The following is a 27,665-nucleotide window of genomic DNA, read 5'->3' as shown; positions in this document are numbered from 1 at the left end:
ATGCTGCGCTTTGCAGTGTCCTTGTTTTCATATCATGGTATGAAGGGACACACGAATTCATGTCCTCCATGAAATTTCAAACACCTCAACCACGAAATCAAATCCCCCTGAACAAGCGTTTTTCCTCTAACCACGAAAATTTGACTCCAAGAAAATGTGATTTTACAGTATGCGGGGAATACTCGTCTGTCTAAAATGTTTCTCATAAAAAGAATGCTGCTATAAATTGCCTAATTATCGAAATTCACAAAGGAGCCTAAAACCACCAGTATATATGGTTCGGAGTCGTTTTAAAAGCATTTTAACTCGCCAACTTTCTGGTCACCTGTTGTCCAGCGTCCGTCCCATATATTTAACTTCTTCCACTAGGCCAATTTTAACCATAGTTGGTACAAAGCATCTTGGGTAAAGGGGAATTTAAATTATTCAAATGAAAGGTCAGACCCCCTTCTGATGGGAGATAATCAAGAAAAAGCAAAAATAGGGTTGGGTCGTCAAAAATCTTCTCAAGAACCACTTGGCCAGAAAAAAATGAAACTTATGTTGAACCTTACTGAGGTAGTGTACAATCTAAATCTATTTTTTTTTCAAATCATGGACCCCCGGGTAGGGTGAGCAACAATTTTCACATGGAAATAAATAGAATTTTTGAAAATAAATTCTCAAGAACCACTGGACAGAAAGATGAAACTTATATGGAGGCTTCCAGACATAATGTATGTTCCAACTTGTTCAAAACTTGGCCCCAAGGGGTAAGGTGGGATCAAAGTTGTACATGAGAATAGGTAAGAACAATCTCTAAAATCTTCTGAAGAACAATTTAACTGGATCAGTAAAGATAAAACTTACGTTAAATCTTTCTGATAAATTGTAGATATTAACTTGTCCAATAAATGGCCCCCGGAGGTAGGGGTGAGGCCACAATAGGAGATTAAAGTTTTACATGGGGCTTTATTAGGAAAAAAGAACCACAATAGCACTAATAATTTGCAAATATTTCGCAGTTGTGTAGATTATTTTTTTTAATTATGGACATTGGCTTAGAGTTGGCCAAAGTCTGGATTAAAGTTTACATAGTGCATGTATACAAAAAACTTTTCTTCTCCATAATTGCAAGGCCATGTTAGTCATATTGAGATACATCTATAAAGCATCTCCATGTTGTGTGTTCAGAGACCCCTTATAGTTAAGTCTGGGCCATATTTTTATAAATATATAAAATGTCTTAGAAAAATCCGAAGAAGAATGGCAAGGCTAAAGTTACTCAGGTAAACGTTGTAGCCAATGGGCCTCTTGTTCTTGAACTTAAATCTATATTAGCTGTACATATCTTCCACTAGTCAGAGAAATGTCATCATGTAATATTAAAGCTACATATAGGTCCTTTATCTAGAATAAACACACACTCGAGATAATTCAATAGTCAGGGACAGCTTATTTCATGCAATGTGCAAGAAATTATTTTCATTAACCTTATTCGTTGTTTGTAGAGACTGACAAGAAAGTGTACATAATTTAGGCAAATTTATTTCAAATTAATAATATATTTGAATCCATAAAAATAAACTTGTATAATGCAAGTCATAAGCAACAAGAAACAATAACACGTGATAATTTTACACAAAAGTTCTAAATAAGCTATTCACATTATATTTACAGCTTTGTTATCACAATTTACATGCAGAATTTGCACAATAGAAACAATATACATAGCATGGCACATACAAATATTTATTTACTGTCTTTAGACACTGTAATCACGGATTAAGTAAAATGTATATTATCAAAATAAATAAATCCTGTAGGAATCATTGAAAGAGTTTTATCTCTTTCTACAAAGAAATAATAAAATGTTTGGAATTGAAAGAAAAGTAAAATTAGCCACAATTTGGGTTACTATTTATATCTTAGAGAGGGCAGTGTTCAAAAGTTTTAAAAAATGTTGGAAGAACTACTTACAAAGATATACTGGATCACTTTATAACATTAATCTCGATTACAAATATTGGCACCCACGAAGACCTGCCACGACGATCTGCAATTTGATTTAAATGACTTCTTTCTGAATGAAACATCCTTGGCAAAGTTTGTTCTACATGTATACACTCAGTGGCGGATCTAGGGGGTCGAGGGACCGGACCCCTCCCCCCGGGGGCCCTGCAATTTGCAGTTTTTAATTTCAATTTAAAAGTAACGAAAAAAATGTCCGTGGACCCCTCCCCCCTGAAAAGACGGACAAGTGTAAAAAAAAATTACTAAAGAGACCCCCCTCCCTAATGAAGAATGGTAAAGTTTTAATTATTCTTTATTTTTATTTTTTATTTAATTATTATTATTATTACTTTTTTTTTTTGCTTTTCAAAAGTTTTCCCGAGTCCGACACATGGACCATCCAGGAAAAAAAATACTGGATCCGCCCCTGATACTTAAATCTTTGAAAATAATTTGGAACACAAAAAAATGTGCATTGTGTTTTGCTGGTTCCCTCATTTCGTAAGGCTATGTTTATGTTACCCTGACAGTCAGTAGGCTAGGTTTACGGTACTCTGACAGTCAGTTGGCTAGGTTTACGTTACACTAACTGTCATAAGGCTACGATTACCTTACTCTGACAGTTAAAAGGCTACGTTTACGTTTCACTGTCTGGCACAAGGCTTTATCCTGACAGTTAAAGGTTACGTTACTCTGACAGACGGTAGGCTTTGTTTACGTTACACTGACTCCCACAAGGCTACGGTTACGTTACTCTGACAGTAAACTAGATTTACGTTACTCTGACAGTCAGTAGGCTAGGTTTATCTTACTCTGACAGTCAGTAGACTAGGTTTATGTTACTCTGACAGTTAATTGACTAGGCTTACGTTACTCTGACAGTCAGTAGACTAGGTTTATCTTACTCTGACAGTCAGTAGACTAGGTTTATGTTACTCTGACAGTTAATTGACTAGGCTTACGTTACTCTGACAGTCAGTAGACTACGTTTACATAAATCTGACAATCAGTAGGCTAGGTTTATGTTACTCTGACAGTCAGTTGGCTAGGTTTACGTTACTCTGACAGTGAGTAGACTAGGTTTACGTTACTCTGACAGTGAGTAGACTAGGTTTACGTTACTCTGACAGTGAGTAGACTAGGTTTACGTTACTCTGACAGTCAGTGGGCTAGTTTTACGTTACTTTGACAGTGAGTTGGCTAGGTTTACGTTACTCTGACAGTCAGTGGGCTAGTTTAACGTTATTCTGACAGTCAGTAGACTAGGTTTACGTTACTCTGACAGTCAGTAGACTAGGTTTACGTTACTCTGACAGTCAGTAGACTAGGTTTACGTTACTCCGACAGTCAGTAGACTAGGTTTACGTTACTCTGACAGTCAGTGGGCTAGGTTTACGTTATTCTGACAGTCAGGAGACAGAGTAGGGTTTACGTTACCCTATCATAAGTCTAGTATTATTTTACTCTGTCTTTAGGTTAGGTTTACGTTCTCCAAAAGTCAGAAGGCTAGGTTTATATTAGACAAGCTGTGTTTACTTGACTCATAATGTCAAAGCCTAGGTTTACAACAGAGAGCAAACTAAATCACGACATCAATTTACGTTTAAAAGTTTTAATTTTTGTCGTTATTAGAAAACAGCAAAATAAGAACAGTTCAGAAGATCAGAATGAGAAAATAACTGCTGTTACATGGAAGACTGTACATTGTGCTCTTATTCCCCAACAGTGTTCTCAGCCTATAGATAATTTACGTCATTCTTGTTAAAACTTTTAAAATTCATCACTTATTTTAGGTATATTAAAAGGTAAATAACTAAATCAAAATTTAATTGGTAAAAAAAGCACATCTTCACAAAGAGGGGACTTCTTACATTCTTGAGATGGTTATACTTTTTTCTGCCTCTACCAGAGAAACCAGCTTCGTTGCTTTGTGAGAGGAGGCTTTGCTTTGGATTCAGGTTTTTCCACTTTCCGTGGCTTATCTTCTCCAGGAAGGGTAACTCTGCTAGGTACGTCCTCACTGAGGGGATTCCCTGGCTGTCGTAACTTATGAGGAAAGTAGACCCCCATTCTTGGACCCCTCATACTTTGACTGTGCACAGCGTACGTGGATGATGTGCCTGCCTGTCTGTCTGCGTTAACGGAGCCTGGTTTCTTGACAAACATTGACTTACTTAACCGATCATCCTGTAGAAGAAACGGCATTTTTTATGATGATATACACATATTTTCATTATTTTGCTAAAAGCACTGTTAAGTTTTTGCAAAGCACTTTAAAAATTTAAAAATATACCTTTCAATAAAGCTGGGATTTTTGCCTCATGAACTGAGCAGTTTATTTTTATTTTTCTCTCTTATTAGCATGATTAGTGGTTGTTTTATCTGACATTTTTTTTTACATGTAACGTTAGAGATGAATACATCATTCAATCACCACAAGTCCTCAGTGGGGCATGAGAAATCGAAAGTTCAAAGATTTTGAATCCAGCTTTAGTCTCCAAAACATTCTGACCAACTCGAAAATTCGGTTTGAAAATTGCAAATTCGAATACACGCACTTCATCTAATGCATGTTTCCGGCGACATGCCAGATCATTTGGTACTTAGTTTAATTACTCGTTTTATGAACCGCGTCAGGGCTGAGATACCATTGTTTACACACTTCTTTTAATTTTGATAGGTCTTTACTGTAAATCTCAGATTTTAACTGGGATATTTATGTCAAGAAAGACTGGAATACATTCAATTTGATAACCAAGTTATGACCCTGAAATTCATTTCATTCATATTTTCAATACCATGAGCCTTGTCCAGAGGACCTCTTATGAGTGTGTGTCAGTCTTTTTCACCTCTACCCTACACTTCATTGTTTGGCAATGAACAGTCACAATGACTCTTTTCTCATAATAATCTTTGTCAAGAATTATCAACTTCTAAAAACCATTTCCTTGACAAAACTTCATCATCAATCCTACCTACTGAGAAAGAAGTACCATATCTATTGGTATGTTTAAAAACTTTTATTTGATGAACGAAAACTGATCCTAATCATTTTTCTGGAATCTTTAACTGAACCATAAAATCAAAGTATTTCTACTTACAACAAAATGTAACAATCTAAAAAGATATACATAAACACAGGAAGTAAAGCATATCAAAGCTTGAAAAAGGTTTCTTTGTAGGTAAGGACAATAAAAACTTTAGAAAATTTACATCTTGTAAAATTTTCTAAGCACAAGATTATTCACAAACAAATTTTCTTATCTCCCACATAGAAGAGTTACATTGCTACTTCTTCAGTATTTCTTTGAATTCTTTCAATGGAAATCTAAATAGGAATTTTTAATTGTGAAAATATAAAAATAAGACTCTTGAAAATGTTCCCAGAAACTTTATAGTAACAAAACTTTATATTTTCTGAAAATTTTCAAAAAGTATACTGAATTGTAAAGTTACATCATTTCCCCACTTTTCAAAATTATGTGGCTTGGTCAAACATAAAGTTGTTGAACTTATAAACAGAGATCACTTCTTAAGTGAGAGAGGCACCTATTTAAGCAAAGATGATTGAATTTTGGAAGAAAAAAATTGTTTTGTTTTATATATCCTTCAAAGAGCAGGTAACTTGTTTGTAAACACTTTTCAATGGCCTACATATGTAGATTGGATTTCAAGTAGTGCTTTTTAAACAAGAAATTTTACTTGCACATAATTATGTATACATAATTATGTATATGTATATGCTATACTATGTTTCTTTGAAAATCTTTTATCACGTTATAAAATCTATTCTAAAAAAAAGTCACAGATACGAATTTGAGTCAACTGAATTTCTGCATAATTGTCATTTTAAGATATCAGGTCTTTCTGCGTATTTTATGAGGGAAAAAAAAGTTTATCAAACCACATTTCAAAGCAACATTTACACAAATTTCATTCCAGTACTTCTTACTTCTGACACCAGATGATTTTTTTTTGTAACAACCTGATTTGCTTACTGATTTTAGTTCTGCAGATGATTAAGAAAAAGCTACAGTACACAAACAAACATATACCTACATATACATACAGAAACATGTGTATACAAATACAACAAGATAGCCTGATAAAGTGCATATACAAGTATATTGTAAAGACTATGCTAGTTCTACAATTTGTACACAAGTTGTGCATAATACACATAAACATACAAGTACTTACAGTATCTTAGAGAAAAAAGTATGGACATGCATGGCACATGTATGTAAGTAGTAGATTTCTCATTTTTAAGTCATTAATGGATTTTTACATACATATATATATTTAAGCTGAAATTTTTACATCCAAAAAATTTTATGTTTACTTTTTTCAGAAAAAGAAAACATCTAAGTACTAAGTGTATAGCTGTAAATTCAATGGGTCAGGAAAAATTATCTACCTACAACTACTGTGAAATCACTTATTTTCATGGGGTTTAATTTTTGTTGTTTTTGTGGTATAAGAAGACCAACAAATTCCTGACCTCCATGAAATGATGTTAATTTTTAAACTAGATTATCCTGTTCATTTCTTCAACCAGGTGATCAAATCCCCATGAACCAATAATTTTTTCTCAAACCCCGAAAATTTAATTGGTCCCACTAAAATAAGTGATATTACAGTATCGTGAAACTTGTACACTAGATACATTCATACAATTATGAAAATATAAAACATATTAACAAAATTGAAAAAAAAAATTATTCATGCATGATATAAAAGTGCAAACGTACAAGTTATAATAAAATATAAAAATCTAACAGTAACGAGCAGTTTGTTATTAATAACTATAAAGGAAAAACCCTCTATATTTGTACATTCATATATATCATCACAAACAGAATCACATTTCATTTTGTTGTCAGTTTCACAAATTAAGTATAAAAGACATTTTAAAGCAATCAATTTGTGGGTAAAGCTAATTATAAACTGTACATACATTGTATCTGAACGCTCTATACATTCAACATAATGTACGTACATGTATCAGCATTATACACATGTAGAATTGGAAAAATATATTGCCTTTAAAGGTTTAATTAAGATATTTTTGTAGCACATAAGAATAGGATAAAGCTGCATTGATTATTTATGGTATATTCATACCTCTAAAGTGAGTATCATCTGATAAATTGTCCAAGTTAAGCAATAATATTTTAAGCTGTAACATTTATTTTTACTTGTAAATATGACTTTAATCAAAAGATTGTGACTATTTCGTACATTTTTTTTTTTTACATAAATCTAAACACTCGCAATTTCGCAAGTATTTGGCAATCGCTTCATATCGCACTTTATATGGATATATGGGTTTAATGACATGTAAATTAATTGAGATCTGAATGGTTTATGGCAAACTTACACCATATGATGTAAATACTGATCATTAAATAAAAAGTTTGATACTGAAAATATGAATAGAGGTTTAGCATTTAAAATAAATAGAACTAAAATGAGCTTTTAAAAAAAAATAGAGCCGAGAGTCGATGAATAAAAACAGTATAATCCACATGCTGTTCTTAATAATTTTGTTACCTCCTATTTTAGATAAAATTCATATTCTAAACCTTTAATATGATTTTTGTCCTCATTAATTTTTTTTTTTAACTTTTTTCATATGGGACCTGAACAACGATTTAAATGCCCTGGTAGTCAGGTCAGGTAAAAAAACAGAATTTAAAAATTATAACCTATGAGAATTTAATCTTTAATAATATTACAATATTTATATACATAAATAGTATTTTAAAATGCATTAATTAAAAATGTGTCTCTTATTAAACTGTAAAAGTTTAAGATTGATCATCAATTAGATGATAATTTTCCATGTCTGTATGATGAAATACTGAAAAAAGTACTGTTTAATAGCCATTCTCTGTAACCACTTAAACTTTTGTGGCACGCATAGTCACAGATTTTTTTCAAATTTGGCTAGAATTTACCACCTCATAAACTACTCCAAAAAATATTGTTAGATCATATGAATGTTGAGTAGTTACCATGGAAACGGTGTCTAAAGTTGATTTTTTCTGAAAAAATGCAATTTTTGGGAATGGCAATCAATGAAATGCAGCTACTTCAATCCATGTTACTCACAGAAATAAAAAGTATGACATCTGATTTTAAAAGGTATTTAAAAACATTGTTGGTATTCAGTCTATAAATATAAGAAATCTATGATTAAAATAGCAGACATTCATTTAAAAATTGAATTATCTCCCTTTGATAATTGTGAGCTCTTTAGTGCGAGAGATAAAAAAATCATTGGACAAAACTGACTGGAAGTTGTTTACATTATCAACATGTATCCTGGATTTCAAGTAAAATCAACTGGTTTTTTCTATTTATTTAATATGCATACAAATTTTAACCGCTTTGTTTATTTCCTGCATGCAAAAGAATAATTTTGATGAGTGAACAGTGGCGAAATGTAAAAGACCACATGGTACAGGAAATCAGCTCTGTGCACATTCATGATATTGAAACCTAAGCCTCAAGGTCTTAGGAGTTTCAAAATGGGGATAAAAGATAAACTTGAGATATCAGAATTATATTGAATTGGTTGTAAGAAGAGGTACAATGTCCTAGTCAGAGTGATATACATGTATTATAATGAATACAGCCTTGGAAAGTCAGTGCCTTTTTAAAACAAATGTGAAAAAAAAACTGAATTATAATGTGAGAGAACTAGGCTATTGATTTTACCTAAATAATTAAAGTCAAGCTACATTTACATGTTTGTACAGAACTGGAAGTTGAAGTTGAATATTGAATGATGTATGTAAGTTGATGTCTGTCATTAAAGGGATGACCATTTGATGCGAGGGGGGGGGGGGGGTTACAGATTTTAGAAACTAAAGTCCGTTCTTGAAAATGTTGGAAATAAATAATCTGTCCTCAACTGGCAGGAAAATAAATAATCCATCTTTGATAAGTGCTACAACCTCCAACCCAAAGGCACTTGTTTCGGTAATAATTTTTAACCCATATTATAATAAGTATTATTATTATAAAAAATAATAAAAAAAAAATTATTCCCGAAACAAATGCCTAGGCCCCCCCCCCCCCCATTCCCTTGGGGCGGGGTCGATTGTTTATTTTATTTTCAGACTTTTTTCAGTGAAGCAAAAAATGCATAATCTGTCCTGGATCATATTGGAAATAAATAATCTGTCCTTCAATTCCATGAAAATAAATGATCTGACTCAGAAAAAATTTGCCCCCCCCCCCCCTTCTGAATCAAACGGTCGTCCCTTAACCCATAGTCAACGCAGTCATATTATGCAGTTTTAAACAGAATTTATGTCATTCATAATTTACAATTTTTATATGATGAGTGTTTTCACTTGATAGGATTTGCTACATTTGAAATATAAACTGATACTCTTTACACCCTCATTCTAAAATTAAAGAACGTAAAAGTATATTTTATCTCTATTTAAAGGCTACATGTAGAAAAAAAATCCACACCTAAAAACCCTGTATTTGTGAGGGATGTAACAGAAAACTCAATCTTTTTAATACTACTGTTTGCCTTTATCTGTATCTGATTCAGAAAAAAAAGAGAGAAAAGTTATCTGTGTATATTTCAGATTTGAACTTTTTATTCAATGACTTTGAAAATATTTACAAAGAAATTGATAATGTTCCTGACCCAAGTATTTTCTTTAAGGGAATTAATGGTCTTTATCCAAAAAAAAAGAATAAAAAAAAATTGTTAAGGTCAGTAATGAAAATGTTTTGTTTTGTAATTGATTCCTTTCGACCAGTGAAAATTATACTTTCAAATTTTTTTAAGGGGGGGGGGGGGGGGGGTTTGCATAGAAATACAAATTGTCTGAATCATATTTAAAGTTATCACTTTTATCAAGTTTATCATTTCTCTAGACTAAGATAAATGTAGATTGAACCTTGTAGCAGTAAAATTAATAGTAAATCTGTGTAGCTGTATTTTATTAATAATGAAAACATAAATAAATTTCTGACAAGCCCCCCACCCCCACCCCACCCCTTTCTACCAAAAGAAAAAAATCATAAAATTAAACACAAAAAATCTATACTCGGGAATGGGGGCGGGTTGGGGTTAATCACTTATGAATGAACCGCTTTCTTTCATATTTATATATAAAGTTTCTTAATGTTTCACAACGGATCCGTGTTTTTCTTACAAATGCCTCTTACCCATTTATTTGGGGTAAGTGCTTTTACATTGTTCCTGGAAGGGATGGAGTAAGTCCTGGTCAATGGTTACTTTATCATGTTCATTTTAAAAAATAGGAAGGAGGCAGGGACAGATTATTTTCAATATTTTCAAGGACTCAAGTTTAGAAATTATGTTTACAATACAAACCATAAGGTGTACGATTCTATCAAGCTTACCAACCAACTCAAACTTAGCAACCGACATAAATTCGAGAAAACACAAAATCAGATTATCTGAGCAGGTCCAGCAGATTTTTACAAAAGATTATTATTGATTAAATATTGGAAGTAGCAGATCTATTACTTAAATCCAGTCATATTTGGGTTAAAATATTTATCATCTCAATGTCTCTTAATTTTCAAGTTTTTAAGAATAATACATGATAGATTTTTACTGTATTGCAAAGTAAAATGGATTTAGGCTCTTTCTGTCAACTTCTCTGAAAAAAAAAGTCACATGAAAACACATTCTGACTGTCACTGGAAAAGTGTGGAGTGTTGAATAGGGTCTAAAAATGTACATTTTAGAACAAGGACTTAGTCTACCAAAACAACAAAAGAGTGTATTTACATGCACGTAGCACAATGCTCTACGTACAAGTCACTCAATATGGTACGTGTATAGGCTTTCAATATTTTGAGTTGGCTACTTTTTTTTCAATAAATGAAACCATTCTCGTAGCATTTTAACATTATGCATCAAGCTAAAGGTCAGAATGTAATACCAATTTCAGTAAAATGCATTGTATATAAAACAGGATACGACATTCACAATATCCGAGTTTAAATGCTATACTAACAAGCTAATTCAGAGAAGCTGTGTCCCCTGCTTAAGGAAAAAAAAGAGCATGTATGGATCTTGAGGGGTGGGGTCGGAGGATGGTGGGGTTGGGGGAACGGGATACTTTAAGAGTTGCGGGCGGGACCAAAGGGAGTTATGATATAAAATTTCATTGCAAAAGCTTAAAAGCTTCTTGAGATATCGCACGGAAATGAAAAGTTTACACACAAACAGAATGTATAAATATTTGACCTTGACCTTTGACCTTTTGAACTCGAAATCAATAGTGGTCTTCTTTAGGCCATAGGGAGTTTCAGTGTAAAATTTCATTGCAAAAGCTCGAAGTTTTTGAGATATTGCGTGGAAATAAAGTGTTAAAACAGACAGAATTATGATTCATGACCTTTACCTTTGACCTTAAAATCAATGGGGGTCTTCCTTAGGTCACAGGGAGTTGTTATATAAACTTTCATTGCAAAGACTCAAAGGCTTCACGCGACATCGTGCAGAAACGAAAGTGTTGCAGAAAGACAGACTGACAGACGGATGGACGTCAGACAGACCTAAATAAATATCCCCCACTTTAAGTGAAAGTAGGGGACAAAAAGGCAAATTTTATATACCATTGTGTCCTTGAACTTTGACCTTCTGTCCGTATTTACCAATTCATGTGATGCTAGTTACATGTATTGTCCACCAGAACTGTAATTTTGTTTATTCATAATTATGTTGTTTAAAACACAAGTATTAGTTATGGCATTGAAAAAATGTGCTTAGTTTCCTTACTTTTCCATCTAAATCGAGCCATATTGACCTTGAACTTTGACCTTTTGTTATGAAAATTGATTTTTTTTCTTTGTTTTTGCTATTGTGTACTATATGTACAAATTTGGTTTTAATCCATTTTAAGGATACACCAAAGGTTTCCAAATGCCAGAATTTAATTTGCATGTAATTCTTTCATTATCAAAGGTAACATAATAAAAGTATATATCATTTGAAAGCTTGTTAAATTTACTATTTAATTATCCCAATTTTAACTTTAATTAATAACTTATTTAAAAATTATTTAAATATTAATGTAAATTTTAGTGCATAAATATTTTATAAATCAACTTTTTTGTATTTAACCCCTCAAAGTGGTCATTTTGCCTCAAGGTAGATTTAAGATTGAACTTCAAAACTGTATCTCAGATTTTTGATAAATCTTCTAATTCAAAAGTTAAAGCAATCTGCACTTCAATGTTACCAATTTATTGGCCTAATTTATTATTTCCCTCAATAATTCCAAAACTAAGCTAGATATAAAAAATCTGAGATACGGTTTTGTGAACACACATATGAGAAGCAACCCATCCATATTTTCAGAGAAGATGGTCAATAAATAAGGTAGCTGAATCCTTTGAAATAATACCACAAACTGTCTGATCTTACTTTACAGTAGAGGGCAAAAACCCATTACACAACAAAATCTGCCAAAGATAGAAATATATGACACCTTGGAGATTCAGCTTTGGATACCTGTCACTTAGCCATATTTCCTATGCATATTCACAAGAATGGGAGGTTCAATACTGTATTTAGATGCTTTTATTTAAATAAAATAGGTTCAATTCTGAATCAGAAAGATTTCCCGGCAAAATGGCAAGAGCTAAGCTCCGCCTCCTATTTTATGGTCATCAGTGATCTGTTAGATCCCCTTCTCTACATCTAGAATCCCTGTAGTTTAATTACTGATAACCTCTGTGTGGCTAGTGAAGAATTCCCCAAGTGGTCACAGTGATTTATTGCTTCTTTCATCAGCAGGCAGTCACAGATCAAATCAGAAGCTTCAATAACGGAACATTCACATGTGGTAGTGTTTATGTTTAATTATTGTTCAATAATTAGAAAACCATTTCATAATTAACAAGAATTTTACATGCATTATGAAGCAGTGATTAACTTCTTTTTCTTAGCCAAAAATCTCAAAATTGTTGAAAATCTTGAAAAAAGCCTTTGGTGTATCCTTAAAATACTCAGGTATTTATATGGAAACTGATAGTAGATACCTATTGCCCTTGTCTGGAATTCTTAAAAAAGCATTAGTTTGTAACCATGGTAACATGAAAACAAGATATGAATACCAAGTGGTTCTTTATGGTTTATATTACAACTATATATGGACTTTCAAACCAATGTATTTATTTTTTCCAATATGTCCGCAAAAATTTATACCAGGCTTTTCAAAAGAGCCTAAAATCTACAATTTTTCCTTAGAAAAATCATACTTAAAAAGGGGGGATATTTTTTCTATGAGGTTAAGTTACTCAAATACTAGAAATTATCTAAAGAACTGTAAAAATGATGTATTTTGACAAAAAGATAAAGTCATGTAAATATCTTTTTGTATTAAAGACTTTTAATTAGTCAAAAATGGTCATTTTTCATCAAAATTTAGCATTTTGTAGGCCATGAAAAATGTATGTTGGTTGCCATGGTAACCATTGACCATAGCAACCATTTTATTATGAATTTCAGTTTCATACATCAATATAGGAATGTGTGCCAAGTTTCGTAAAAATCCAAGACCTAGCGTGCCACACTCCCTATATAAGAGTTTAAATGCTTACAGAGAATGGCTATTAAGTCTTATTATATTAGCTTACGTTGCTAAAATAATTTACATAACATAACAGACACGTTTGGGTGTAACTATTGAAAATATTCTACAACATTCATGCACTGCTGATGCCATAATATAACATATCAAAGAAGAAATACAGGTTATATACACATGAATGTTTATCTGCAGTATTATATTGTAAAACACATGAATTTTGGATGCACATTTTCTTATTTTCTTTGTTTAATGTAAATTGAATTTTTTTTTTTTTATCTTTTATAAAATCCCCGTATATCAAAACTGAATTGAAAACATCTTGCTTGTTACATGTTCCGTAAATATAAAACTTAAATATTTGTTTTAGACTAGATGACCTAAAAAATTTGGACTAGTATACAGAATGCTTTCATTTGCTGCAGAACACCATCATTTGCTGCAGAACACTATCATTTGCTGCGAACCCGCTGAAAAGTCCTCCTTAATCTACTTCCCTGTCTTTTAAGCCCTGACTCACTTTGATCTTTAGAAGGAGATACAATAGCTACCTCTTGACTGTTCACGTCATAAGTTACTGTTGGACCTTTCTACGAAAAATAGCCAAATTGTTTTAACAGGAAAAAAATGTATTTTAGAACTACATGTATTAAAATACAGTCTACTTGCTTTTTGTTTGGCAGATTAAAAGAAGGGAGAATTTCCTCAATATTAACTATACCCTGTTATGCATAAACTTTAAATCCAGAATAAAAAGGTTTATTAAATTAATATGAAGATTAAAGTTAAAATGATATTAGTTTATGATTTTCCCTGTTTAATTATGATACAAAGTAGATTTAATCATTAATGTATTGCAGTCATTCCAATCTGGTAAAATGTTTAAAGCTTACAGATAAAAGTGAATCAGAAACCAAACATATTAGCACTTACACTGGTTAATTCAGAATTATTGCATGTAATGAAAATAAAAAAAAAAAATAAACACTTAAACATCAGGGCACTATGTTATAGGATTACAGAAATGACAAGATGGGGCAATGGAGGGTTGGCTAAGATAAGTATTTTGTAAATTAATTGTTGAGTATTTAGCTAAACGCAAATACACACACTCACACACACATATGTAATCAAGTTATGGGTCAGCACACTCTCATTGGGTCTAGAAACACAATGTACTTATATTGTTTGTATAAAATAATAAAAAAAATTTGTGTCTTTAACATACTGGCACTTAGCAACAAGATAATTCAGATATACAAATGACATCACTCTTTCAACAATTATGCCAGCATTTCCCATGCATATATATGGAATTATACAAACACAGTTTACTATATAATACATCATTCAGGGCTATCAATATCGGAGAACACAATGGTCATGAGGACAGAGATGTGTATGATGAAATATTTCAGTCATGCCAAGTAGAAAGTTGATAATTATTCATGCATGAGGAGGCGAATGGTCCATGCCGTTATATTTCATACCCATTTGTTCTGGGGGAAGACTTTGGTTACGGAGAGGTCAACTTCACCCGGCTCGAGGTTACCTCCGCTTTTTCTCTGTGACTGAAAGGAACAGAATCATTGTCAACATCTTCGTTATAATCGTTGTTATAATCATGGTTATAATCGTTGTTATAATCAACTACTGGAATTAGTGTAGAATCTTATAAAGAATGACATGCTTATACATTTTGTAGAAAGCCTACATCATTAACATTTATCTAGAAGTTTGTTGAATTAACTATTGAATAATCAAAAGCAATGAAAAAATATTCCATATAAATATATAAATAGGCAAAATATTTATCTACTGCAGATGCATACATACATATGTTGCTTTTTACATGTGTAGAATGCAAGCATTAATTTATATAATTTTATAACAATTAAATCATTACAGTACAAAGTAATATATGCTCCTATTAAAAATATTTTAAAATTTCCTCTACAGAGTCTCTGTCTGATAACTTTTGTTGTAAGAAATATCTTTATTTGTATAATGATCAGGTCCCTAACAAAAAAGTACTATAGTTTACTATAGTATCAAAGTTTTTTCATTATAGTAAATCAAAGTATTTTTACTATGGATTTCAGATCATTTTATTTTTTGTTCTTCAATTCATACATGCACATTTTTATATTAAATTTAAAATATTATTTGAATATTCACACATTATTTCCAAATTTTACATTACTGTTATTGAAATTTTAGAGATTTTAAGCTTTGAAATTTAAAAAAAAGTTCCAGAGTAAAGTTTCATCGTAAACCAAAGTAACAAAGTTTTCACTATAGTAAACTATAGTTATCTATAGTAAATTTTTGTTAGGGATGTGTAACATTTTTCCTTTGATGGCTAAATTATTGTTAGTTAATTTCTCAATGGCCACAGTAACTGATAAACAGGCACTCAGTTTTTCCAAAAGTTGAGTACATCTGCCATTAAAATTTACAACCACATACAGAACATGTAAATCATGTCCATCAGTGTGCTGTGTCCTATTTCTATAGATAAAAATTATAAATACGTAAATCATGACCCTCTCTTTCTGTGTTAGGTGTCATAAAACAGTAAATACCACAAATTCCTTTCACTTTATTTTAGATCGGAATGTAGCTACAAGTAAAGTCATCTCTGAATATAAACAAAAATTCAAACATGCACTGTCACAATGTGTGTTTATCCAGGTTACTCTTAAATTTTCATTGGAACTTGTTGTCATGTTAATTAATATCAATAATTAAGTAAAAACATTTAAAAAATATCTTTTAAGATATTTTTTTTTCTGTAAGTGGATGGGGAAGGAGTCAGTGCATAACTACAGTACATGCTCTTCAGTTTAATTAGCTACAAGTAATTAGCATATTCCCAAACATTTTAACTAAAACTACTGTAGCCATAAAATCTTAAATAATTAATTTGATCCCCTCCCCCATTTCATTTTATTCTCATTTTCTACAAAAATAGCAAAACTCATGAATTTCTTTAACATTCATTCTGCGAAAAACCAAATGCTTTTTTTTTTTTTTTTACAGCAAAATCAAGTTTATAAAACAATTGTAATATAATGCTAGCCAGATGATTTCTGTAGCAAAATATAACTGATTAAGCAAAATATATACACTGTACATGTATATGTATTATAATAAGGGAGTTACAGACAAAAGCAAAGAAAAATGAAGATACTTTAATTGATGAAATGGGATATGTGTGTATTGGAAATGTTTGGATTTTAAACTTGAGAATTAAACACTTCAAATTCATTTGTAACACATGCACACAAAATCACAATACTCAAAATCAGGAATCATGAAAACCCCACAAAAAAAACCCGCAAGCAAAATCTAATATGACTAAAGCATAATTAAATCCTTAATTAGCTCTTTCAAAATGGAAATCTACATGGAACTTACATATATCGAAATTATATGGACTAAACAAAAACATTAACATGCCTTATCATATAATATAATTATAAAATAATTCTTAAATACTTGATTACATCCTAAATAAATTTTCCAGTTGCACCAAATATTTCAATTGGATACACATGTATAATTATATTATATCTTTATGTGTAAAATAAGTTAGATTCAAAAACTTCAGAAAAGCCAGAATGCCAGCTCATTTCTCATGTTAATCCTAAGTACCATCCCTTGAATATTGAACGGCTCCCAATATCCATAATCCTATCCAATACTTATCCATATGTACTGTCCCTGAAACATTGCACTGCTCCCATTAATCCTATCTGATACTGATCTACACTGAATACAAACCTTGAAATGTTGCAAGTAAAAACCCTGAAATGATGTACTAATCTACACTTAGTGCAATCTGACATGGTGTACCACTCATCCTTTCCAATACTTACACGATCTACATTAAGTACAAACCCTGAAATATTGTACTACTCCCAATTAATCTATCCAATACTCATCTATACCAAGTACAGTTCCTGAAAAGTACTAAATTACTAACTCCCATAAATCCTATCCAATACTGATCTATACCAAGTACTATCCCTGATATTTAGTACTGCTCCCATAAATCTTATTCAATACTGATCTACCTGAAATGTTGTACTAATCTACACTTACAATGCAAACATGGAGGTGCTGTACTGCTCCCATCAATTTTTTGCAATCTTTTTTTTCTGAGAGTTTATTCAGTTCAATCAATCATTGAATACATGTACTAAAATAAAATTTGAACAAAGGAATGTCTCACCAATTATGTTAATATAGTTACTACATATCCTGACCTGAGTATTATGCTCAAAACCACCTACTGGTACACAGGTTTATATAAAAATTCACTTTAAAATAGAACCACACAAACAGCTTGTTGATACTAAAAAATACTTTTATGTTTTTTTTTTATCATCACACTTTTAATAAATTCCCAACATCTTAAGATAACATAGTTTATTACTGAAATGTGAATACTTAAGGAAAATAATCTTTTTTTCTCCTTTACATACACCTTATTCACTATGCAAACATTGTTAACTCACTGCACTCAGCCTTTGCTATCCATATTGTTCACTGAATTAATTTTATGTTCACTGTTCATTCATTAATCATTCAGTGTTCAAAAAAGTAGACTATTAAGGGGCTGTGGCCTACAGTACTGCATCTTAGATCAAATCACAAACTGTCATTAATTTGAATGAGTAAAACAACCTGTAGTTGTCTCAAGAATAGGGATTGTTACTTGTATAACGACCTCAAAATATTGAAGATTGCCAGGCAAACTTCTAATTGTCAGACATTTTTTTTGTATTTGACCTTGTCTTTGACAAATAATAAAACAAATGTGAGATGTTAGTTTTGAAAGTTTAAAACATGTGGACACACTGAAAAAAGTGGACAGCTCAAAAACAATCCATAATCCTCTTACATGTACATATTCCAAATGTCAAGGAAAAAAAAGACAAAACTCCACAGCAAAATTCTACTCTTGCTCCCAATCATTTCCTTCAAAAAGCTGTGGAAAATTATAAACAATCAAACATCCCCCTAACCCCCCTTCACTGTTAAAAATGAGGGTAGTATATTACATGCAAGGATGAACATGAAGGATTACAGAACTGCAGTGACTACTGACTAGAGTAATAAGTGCACCATATCACACCAATAATCAACCTTGTTTTGTGTTCATATCATTGTCTCATACATATGTAACCGAATTGTAGTCGCTGGATCCTGAAAAAACATGCAAGCGTATTTCAGACTAAAGGCATGCACGAAACAAGAGGCCTATCAGCCACATTGCTCACCTTGTATCAAATGACAAATGGATCACAATTAAAATCTCAACCAAAAGAATATAATAATATTAAGTCTACTAAAAAGAAAGTGCTTGCACAATAATTTGGGAAAAAAGTGTTTGTTTGAACTTTTACTTTGACCTATAGCTAATCCTTTTTTTTATCATGAAAAATTCATCAAGTAGCTCAAGGAAAATTGAAAAAAGTTGATACCAAAACAAACCATCACAGAGAAGAGATGGACAGACACAGACATTGATCATCATAGCTAACTCTAGCCTAGCTATGCTTTAAAATAAGAAAGATTGGTCATCTGGATATAAACAAGTCATTTGTGTACAACATGCACAAGATTTCCCTAGTTCTCTGTTAAAACCTTTGACTCAGGCAGACCTTGATCTTGTCAAATTCATCAAGGACTGTAAATTTTTTGAGGTTATTTACAAGAATGATTAAACTGATGTATAATGGAAAGAAAACAGATCAGCAGCATTTTTTTTATTTGCTACATTGTTTAAATTTATTCTCAGAATGATGAGATGATAATAGAGATAATTGACTTCCACACAATAAAAGCATGCCAGATCAAGCGATTAAATTTCCACGTTTAGTAGTTTTGATAAATATTACAATAGTTTGTACTTGATAGTTCTCTCTTGATGTAATATGCTAAAATGTAAATGGCAGTTGTATTTTACATAAATTCTTCCAACATCTTGAGATGAACCTTATCTGTACTTGGACATCAATAATTCGTGGTTTGGACATTATTTACAATAAAGCAAATGGAAATATTTCATACAACCTGAAATCTTGAAAATAAGTTGCTTGAGGCTTATCTTGAATTTTGGTAAGAAAGCAGGCCTGGGTTTATTTTCAGGCTTGGCTCAATTTGGGGGGGAGGGGGGGGGGGAATCCACAAGTACTCTACTTGTAAAGTAAAGTAATTTTAATTCTATACAAGTAGGCCACAGTGTTTGAATAAACTATTATTGTATCTACAGATACCCATTTACATGGCTAACAAGATGTTTTTGTGCAACTTGTTGTTTGTAAATTTTCTCCCAGACCATACAATGGTATATGAGGTATATACTCAAATACTCCTGATTGAGATCCAGTTGTTTGACAAATTCGATCAAAATAGGTCTCTTGTGGGTTGTATGTTTGAAAATTGCACATAAGGACACAATACATGTACACAAAAGGCTTTTACTTCCTGTCATAAAAAAATATTTGTGAAAAAAAAACCAAGTTTATAATCTTGCAAAATTGTTCACCAAAAGCTAATTCACACTATGACCTTGATCAAATGCCTGGATGAGAAATTTGACAAAACTCTGCAACCATAAGCAATATTTCTGTCTAGTATGGGTTTCTTGTGTTTTACATCAAATACACAATTTTCACTTCAATCCTTATGACCTTGTCTTATCGATTCTATTTCAGGATCATGGTACACATTTGTCATACAAGTGTTAACCTGACAGTATCCCATATTCATTCATAACAAAATCACGGCCCAGACATGAACATGTCACTTCCCATCACCCTGACCCTAAACAACAGATTTTAACATAAAATATAACAATTCCTCTGGTTGTAGACTACCTTATTGCCTTTTAGAGTTTCACCCTTCCAAAAGCTGTAGACTTTAGCAATGTGCCTGACAGTATACTAGTATCTAAATATCTCAATTAATATTTTGAAGAAAGAAGTTTTCAAGAGGTCAAAAGTTGAGGTTATATCATTAGATGAATCTTTTCAATGTGTCAAATGAACAAATATTGTTTACCAAGTATATATGAATCTTAGACATAAGTAAACAAGAGAACTCACTGCCTGGTTATTTATAAGTTTTTCTATTGCTGATATCCATTCCTGTACATCTTCTGGGGTATCACACTGCAATGTTCAAATACATTAATACTTTAGTAATCGCTTCAGTCTACCAATTAAGTGTATCTTAAATGCATATATCCTCCCCATTAAGGGCCCCCATGTTTCACAACAAATATGAATTAGTAATAATTTAGATGCAGCTTTAGGAAGGATAACTCTTCAAATCCAAAAAATGAAAAAAAGTCTAAATTAATAAATTTGCTGGGGTCTCATTGGTTTAAAAATATTATTACTTTATCTGTAAATGGTATGGGAATCCCCCCCCCCCCCAATAATGAAGACAACACCTGCCTTGATAGAATGAAATCAAAAGCCTGAAAGGCTTCAATGACGTCGAAGAAGAAAAACAATTTCAAAAGATCATTTTGAACTTGAAGATAGCAATAAGTCAAGTGAGTGACTCAGGAGAAATAATAAAAAAAATAGTTTTAAACAAAATATCACAATTACAGTCTGGGGCCTTATGTCATGGTCCGAATGGAGCAGGGTTCGAATTGACCAGACACCGTCGAACATGTTTCATGCTAAATTCTTTTCAGTCAGTTGAAGAACTATGAAGGATTTCATAAATTTATATAATATTTTTTCTAATTGCCAATGTCAAAGCGTTGTATTAGTGATTGCATCTAAACTACAACCAAGACTGTTCTGTTACAATTACGATCGAGTTACGATCGGGTGTGGTATACGGTATACTGGGAAATGGAGGAAATAGAGAAATACAGTAATACTGGTCAACATCATCGGTTTTTAGGATAAAGTTGGTCAGAAGATTGTAAAAGTAAAGCTAAGATTTACAAATTCAATCTTTTCAGTCTTATAGTATTCGTGTTTATGTAATTTTGTAAATTATTTTACCGCCTGTTGGGTTGTTTGTGTTCCACGGTTATCGTTCCAAAATGTTATTCATGTCATTCGACGCACCTTTCTGTAGAAATTCATCCGCAACAACCATCACGTTTTTATTGTGTGAAAATAAAACATAATATCGTTTTTTGTAAAAGAATTAATTGTAGATACAATTGATGCAATTTCATTTTCAAGCTATAATTATTCATTGTGAGCGTTTTAAAAGAAATTGGTTTATAGCTATTGCTATTTTCTATTGCGGATGCATCCACTGACACATTCGGTCGCGTACATTCCTTGGCGATTTCACTTGGCCGATCGCTAGATGCCGTTCGAGCTCCAAGAGCTCGACGTCATAAAAATACATATACATGTACTTTCCTCTTCTCAACATTATTTTTTACATCATCAATATTATCTCCTAGACTTATCGATATCTGTAGCATCCCCCCCCCCAATTTTTTAATATCAGATTTGCACTTTGCACTGAACTCAGGAATGACCGTTATGACTTTCAAATCCCAAGAAATCCTCTTTTCCAAAGAAGCATATCCCTGTTCAGATCTAACCTTTAAGACAAGGAAAACTTACCTGTATGTAGAATGTCCTTTTAGAAGTATGAACTTCAAATAAATTGTCCCTGGCTCCTGGAGACCTGGCAAATACAGTGAATGAACATTTTATTGTCCAAGTTATTTTCAGAAATTACTTAAGATTGTGTGCATTGGTGAGCATGAAAAAAATTGATGTACATGTATCAGTACTCTGTTATATCACAAAAATAGTATCCATTTCAAAAAGCTGGATTTTTTTTCTTATTACCAGTTCTGAGCTATCTTTCCCTCTATTCAACCTGATATAAACATTTCTTACCCCAGCAATATGACATTTCTTATTGACTCAGTACTGTAAAAGTGGTTATTTACACGTGGGGGAAATTTACACTACTTACGCGGTAAGCTAAGAACCGCGTAAATTACCCCCGCGCGTATGGTCACAAAATTTCAAACTTCTGGAATCATTCTAGACCACGACTTATACTGTTAAACCGGTCGAATCAGTCATATATTAATTGTGGTATTGAACGCACGTAAGTAGATAAATACATCACAGAGAGTGATGAAAAAGTAACTGTTCTTTTTTTTTTAAATGTGCAATGAAAAATGCATCTTCATATTAAATATTTTAAAGCAACGTCACGCAATTAAAGCTTAAAAACATCGATACTCATTTTCATTTCCTTTGTATGTACGTGTATGTCCCTCTTAATTTCAAATAATTAGTCCAAAATGTTACCCAAACTCACAGTCACTAAAAACATACCTATTGAATTAATTGCCAACACTCGCCGCACAGATACAGGTAAGTAGATCCCACTTTGAAGTTTGAGCTTGCGTAAATAATTACAATAAAGCGCACACCAGTTGTTCACACTTCATCGCTTTCGACTGTGCAGATCACCGTTATATTTAGTAATCCAACAGTATAAATTCTTTTGTTTAGTTTGTTTGTACATGTAATTATTTCTATTTTTTTTTCTTATTCATGCGTGTTAACTTCTTGACCTTTTCAAAGGGGAACAACTCGATGTTAGTAAACGATGGCCGCGTAATTTTTTTCCAGTAACTCGTGCGCCGCGTATATTACAACCGCGCGTAATGTTTGATGGTCACAAACGCGTACTTAACAACCAGTGTAAATAACCACTTTTACAGTATGAGACAGCACAGTCATAAGGTTCTCTCACTGTATCTAAAGGATTGTTGTGCCAATTACAATATTTGACTATGACCTTTTGACCTTTACTGCAATAGGCTTTTTCCTTTGGCCATTTGATAACTTGCAGGAAGTATTTATATATGACTTATATATGTGGTACATTCAAAACTGAAAGGTCAGTCATGGTCACTGAGTCCACAACATTATTCAGGCGTATCAGTTTTTGACCTTGACCTGACGACTTATTGATCCTATGATGGGCTTCTTTTTCTAACTACTATAACTGCTATCTGATGCAAATTACCAACTGAGAGGTCAAACAATTCTCTTTATATTGTATTCACATGTAACAGAGGTATGTTAGTACCTCAGAATGGATTTGCATCTGGGACCTCTGGTATGCCAATCCAGTGCTCTACCAATTGAGCTAAAGGGTTAACCCACTAGCCCAAGCTATATGTAGTAGGATGCCATATATCCAACACCACCATATTGTCCCCCCTCCAGAAAATGAGATTTCCTCATCTCTTATGGAGTGCAAACACCTATGGGGCAAAGTTCTGGGGGCAATCATTTTCACCCACTAGAGAATACCCCAATCCCAATGTGGACACCAAATGTAACAGAGAATGTTTGTGCCTCCGAATGGATTTGAACCCAGGACCTCTGGCATGCCAGCAGTGCTCTACCAATCAAGCTAAAGCGTTAGCCCTTTCTGATGTCTGTGATGTCACCTTTGGTAATACAAACTGACAATGTTTACTAGGGATACAATAACTTACATGGTGGCCTTTCTGACGTCAGTGATGTCACCTCTGGGTATATGCCTTAGAGGTTCATCTGACTGAAACAAAAACATTACATCAAATTAAAACCTACTTCATAAAGTAATTCTGACAGTTTATATAAAAAAAAACATTTTACAATTTATTTCTATAATGTTTCATGTTTAAATAAAATTAAAGTATGTCTGATAGGTCAATTTATCTTCCATTTACCTTTATTTAGATACGATACACGTACACATTTACATGAACAATCAAAGTTAAATCCTATCACCAAGAGACTGTATATTGTACAATATTTCACAAAAAAAAAATTAACAGGAAAAAAAGAGCAGTCAATCAACAGATATGATTATTAAACTAGGGATTAAGAATTTAAAATAGATGCATATTTTTTTTTTTTCAAACTGTAGTAGAGACATTTCATCTCACCATGATCAAGGCCAACTTTTTTCTCGTGCTAACCTGTTCATTGCTATAATAGGCCAGGCCACCATCATTCACAACAAAATATCTTCTCTTCCAGTTTTTCCTCTGAAAGAGCAATACAAGAAATAAATATTACAGATACATATATTCATCAAAACTGATAAAACCTCTAATGACAGGAAAGAAAAGCTAATTCAGGGAATTCATGTGCCATGCCACACTACATGTATTGCCTTTTTTTGTCAAGATTAAATCAAAAGCTGTTATACTGACCACGCCCCCCTGCTTGACACAGTAGCCTTTTTTGAGTGCTGGCTGAGAAGATGCCATTATCTTTTGATTTTCCATACTTTCTTCACTCTCACTTGAAGCACCTGATTCATTAGTATTCTCATGCTGTCAACATAAACAAAACCAAGACATAAAATTAAGTAAACTCCTATAATCATATTTCCTGTTTATCAAACATGAACTCTTTTGTAATGATTCAGAAGTTTATGGCCGTCATCGCCATATAAAAAGTGGCATCATCTTTCATCATCTGGGTTTTTTAAAACAAGTTTTTATCTGATAAGAATTTCCTAAACCTCGGAGCTTGGACTGTGGTGTTTTAGAATGAAAAACACTTGCTTTTTTTATGCTAAGACAGAAAAAAAGGACATTCTAATTCTTTAACAGAAAAAAAAAGAAAAAGAAAAAACCCTAATATTATCAGAAAGAAAAATATGTTCCATCTCAAAGCAAAATCTGAGTTCTAGACTTAATCTATGGCATTGGGTAATATTTCACTTACATACATCTTCATTTATTACCAGCCCACTGTTTCTCCTACTACCCACATGTATCATTGTTTTATAAATAATGTTTAAAAAAAGCATTTTACTTTTGTAGCAGGGTTCTTCACCATCTAAAAGTTTCACTGTGGCTCAAAGTGCATAAACAGCATTTTTGATTTGGAGATCAATGACATTTTGTTGTAACGTCAGACAAAACCAAATGTTGGGGTAATATATATAAAAGTTTTATGGTAATTTATACAAAATTTTATTCATTCCCGTTTTCCAGATCTTAATGAGGGGCAGAGAAATTTTACAGTAACTAAATATTTAACTGTGGGGCAAAAAGTTTACCAAGGTGCTTGTACATGGAAACAGGCTCAAGAAAACACTACTACACTGATTGTTCATATCACAATACTCTTCAATAAAGTACCAAATAAATTTAAAAAAAAACATTGCACAGATTACGCCATAAGTAAGTATATGAATTTTAAGTAAAAAAAAACAGCAAAGCATATACCCTTATTGGTATTTTAATTGGTACTCCTCCAGCAATCTCTGTTTTGTAACCAGCTTCTGGGTCATTTAAATTCTTAGATTCCTCCACTGGAACCTGCAAGAAAGAAACTCAAAGTTGAAATATTGTGGTTCAGAATTCACACATAATATAAGATGCACTGTGTAAGTTTTGTTACATTATTAGCCTTTTTCAAGTTTGTTTTTAAATTTTGGGGGTGGGGTGGATTTTCCATTCCAATTTTATTACGATTCATACATTGCCATGTAATAGAATCAGACAATTATTTTCTTGGTATGATTACATGTACTGTTATTTTCACTATGTTATTTTGTTATATTATTACACCTACCGTTATTTTACTGATGTTATTTAATGCATATATCCATCCTTGCATATCCTCCGTACTCTCAGCCTGTAAATATTGTGTTTTCCCTGCATGGTTTATAACTAAAACAAAAACAAAAAATTTGCTCAGATTAGTTTAAATTATATAATGATGATATCTAAAATAATCTTATTTAGGATCTAAGAGAGTTTAATATTAAACATTTTCCACAAACATCCCCACCCTTCCTGCAAATATATATTTTTTTTCAATTTAGTCATATTACATAATGTTGATATTTAAAAATAACATTATGAAGAATCTCATTTTCTGTGAGGGATTGATATTAAATATTTTCCACAGATACCCCCACCCTCACTATAATTCTTCCTGAAAAAACTTTCCTATTCAACACTAATCCAAAACTATTACTTTAATGTAATGGGCAAAATTTTCTGACCCCTTTACAATCTTAATATTTACTCAGAAAGTCATAATGGTCTTCAAACAATTAATGACAAAGGATGACTGTACTTAACGCCTGTTTTGAGTCTTTTTCAGTTGCTTCTGTTGCTTTTATATCTAAACCTTATCTTACTTTTGTATGTTTATGAAAGAATGCTGTCAATTTGGAACCAAATTTAAATCTTAAAATGACTTTAGACTGTGATACAATAAAATGATTCAATGTTTTTTGTCCTCACTTCTTTCCAGATATAGTGAATTTACACTTACCTGCCCTTGATTGAACATTAGATATGCATGAGATGTGGAGCTAACATTGTAAGAATGGCTCTAAAATTAGACTACATAAATAACAATGATATGTTTGGAAAAGTGAACGTGATCACTCTTTCCAATCTCCCTCTTTATTCTGTATGGTACAAATACACTTCTGACAAAGGTTTCAAAACGAAATTAACAATATGAGCACGTCAATGTAATTAAAGCAGATTTTATATCAATGCCAAATGACTTAACGTGTTCAAACACAATGTCCTAGTTAGCACAAAACATGCTTCCTTACAAGTCACGTGACGGAATTTAGTATTCACAAAGTTACCTGAGTTAAGAAATCACGTGGTGAATTATAATATCCAACATGTCACAATCCTTGGTTACAACACAGAGAGCGAATGTAAGAAGAAGCAGCTTTTTCTCTTTTTTACCATGAGCGCATGTTTGTCTATTAATCTCCTTTTGAAACATTATTATTTATGCAAATATACAACGACTGTTAAACGTAGAACAATTGACAAACATGCGCTGACTATGTACAGTCAGTAAAAATGTGGGCGTCCTCATTATCGAACGGAGATTCAAGAAATTGTGATGACCCCTGCCTTTGAAAACAGATTCGAACTGCGTAAATACACACTTTTATTAAACGTAATTACAGAAAGTTGTAGATTGGATGTTGACCATTCTTGCAATGAAAAGAAAATGCTTGTTTTGAAAGTTTATTTTGTCGCAAATTCCACATGTC

The 27,665-nt window shown here is 32.3% G+C and overlaps 1 protein-coding gene across 3 annotated transcripts in view; it reads right to left on the bottom strand.

Annotated features, from left to right (window-relative positions):
- Window positions 1–3,588: 3,588 nt before the first annotated feature.
- The window catches only part of LOC133201075 (pleckstrin homology domain-containing family A member 1-like), a 36,838-nt gene continuing 12,761 nt past the window's right edge, over window positions 3,589–27,665 (bottom strand). For 2 of the 3 annotated variants that reach the window (XM_061336874.1, XM_061336875.1), the window contains exons 5-13: window positions 26,204–26,301; window positions 25,855–25,947; window positions 24,829–24,951; window positions 24,592–24,660; window positions 24,124–24,185; window positions 22,214–22,277; window positions 20,711–20,776; window positions 15,083–15,163; window positions 3,589–4,179 (exon numbers count right to left, since the gene is read on the bottom strand). In XM_061336874.1, coding sequence (XP_061192858.1) covers window positions 3,895–4,179; window positions 15,083–15,163; window positions 20,711–20,776; window positions 22,214–22,277; window positions 24,124–24,185; window positions 24,592–24,660; window positions 24,829–24,951; window positions 25,855–25,947; window positions 26,204–26,301 — 941 coding nt within the window. In that variant the 3' untranslated portion in view covers window positions 3,589–3,894. Of the gene's footprint in view, window positions 4,180–13,787; window positions 14,183–15,082; window positions 15,164–20,710; window positions 20,777–22,213; window positions 22,278–24,123; window positions 24,186–24,591; window positions 24,661–24,828; window positions 24,952–25,854; window positions 25,948–26,203; window positions 26,302–27,665 lie in introns of those variants that run through there. The other variant, XM_061336876.1, reaches the window with a different exon arrangement.

Source organism: Saccostrea echinata, unplaced genomic scaffold (genome assembly GCF_033153115.1).
Source record: "Saccostrea echinata isolate AGI-Se365-2 ecotype Australia unplaced genomic scaffold, CSIRO_AGI_Sech_v1 ptg000042l, whole genome shotgun sequence".
Lineage (NCBI taxonomy): Eukaryota > Metazoa > Mollusca > Bivalvia > Ostreida > Ostreidae > Saccostrea > Saccostrea echinata.
This window is presented reverse-complemented; position numbering and strand designations above follow the sequence as displayed.